Here is a 1,384-nt window from a genome sequence, read left to right on the forward strand (position 1 = left end):
TTCCGCTCGAAGACCGGCAACGCGTGGGAGGAGCGCGCGGCGTTCGACAAGAAGCCCAAGAAGTACCACCTGGTCAAGGTCGACGCCGAGCGCGAGCGCTCGATCGCCAACCTGCTCAAGCCCTTCGACGTCGAGATCGAAGACGACATCGTCGAACAGCAGCAGCCGACCAACAAGAACGCCAACAAGAATGACGCGCCCAAGTACCCGGCGTCGAAGCTGCCGGTGCCGCTGCAGCACGCGATCAAGGCCCTCACCGACTCGACGATGCTCACCCAGGCCATGCGGACCGCCGGTATCGACACGGACGCCATGCCGCTCGGTCGCCTCACCAAGGAGGACATCGAGGCCGCCAAGCAGATCCTCGCCGACATCCGCAAGCTCCTGCACAAGATCCACCCACCCGTACGTGTCGTGTGTCGTGTGTCGTGTGTGCGTGTGCGGTGTTGTGTGTGCGCACACGTGTGCGGTGGCTGATTTCGCGTGTGTTGTGTGTCACACAGGCGACTCCGGCGGCCGCGGAGGAGAAGGCAGACGAAGACGACGAGGAGGAGGAGAACGAAGACGAAGATGAGGAGAACGAAGACGAGGAGGACGAGGAGCGGCCCAAGAAGAAGAAGAAGACCGCGGCGGCCCCTGCCACCGCCACCGGCGGAGAGAAGCCGAAGGAGCTCACGCTCGACGAGGCCCGCGTGTTCTTCGAGCAGATCGCCGAGCTGAGCAACCGCTTCTACGAGCTCATCCCCCACGCCAACTACACCGTCGAGTCCATCCCGCCCCTCGACAACGAGAACCTCCTCAACGAAAAGGTGCGTGTCGTGTCGTGTCGTTTGCCGTTTGTCGTGTGTCGTGTGTCGTGTGTCGTGTCATGTGCGCGAGTGGCGTGTGTCTCACGAATGCGGATTTGAAAAAACAGTTCACGATGCTGGGCAACTTGGCCGAGATCCAGACGGCGTCCAAGATCCTGCTGGGCGCGCACTACCGCGCCAAGGAGCTCAACCCGCTCGACTACTGCTACTCGGCCATGAACATCCGCCTCAACGACATCGAGAAGTACGCACGACACACACGCACACAATGACACGACACGCACCGTTCGCACGCGCAGGTCTGACCGGCGTGTGCGAATTCTGCGTTTGATGGCCTGACAGGGAGACGGACGAGTACAAGACGCTCATGACGTACATCAAGAACACCGAACAGGGCGCCCTCCGAGGCAAGTTCATCACCAACATCTACAACCTCCAGCGCAAGGGCGAGCCCGAAAGGTATTTAAAAGACAACCACAACCGCCACGACACGCATGACACGACACGACACACGCTGACCGCACACGACACACAGGTTCCAGAAGTGGGAGGATTTGCACAACCACCAGCTGCTG

The 1,384-nt window shown here is 60.9% G+C and overlaps 1 protein-coding gene across 1 annotated transcript; it reads left to right on the top strand.

Annotated features, from left to right (window-relative positions):
- Positions 1–15: 15 nt before the first annotated feature.
- Positions 16–1,384, top strand: ACA1_117560 (NAD(+) ADP-ribosyltransferase; the record flags this gene model as incomplete). Its single annotated transcript, XM_004333982.1, has 5 exons — positions 16–405; positions 504–809; positions 917–1,053; positions 1,152–1,268; positions 1,345–1,384. Coding segments are annotated over 5 exons (990 nt in total), but the record flags the coding sequence as incomplete, so codon positions are not given.

Source organism: Acanthamoeba castellanii (genome assembly GCF_000313135.1).
Source record: "Acanthamoeba castellanii str. Neff unplaced genomic scaffold scf7180000084670, whole genome shotgun sequence".
NCBI lineage: Eukaryota > Discosea > Longamoebia > Acanthamoebidae > Acanthamoeba > Acanthamoeba castellanii.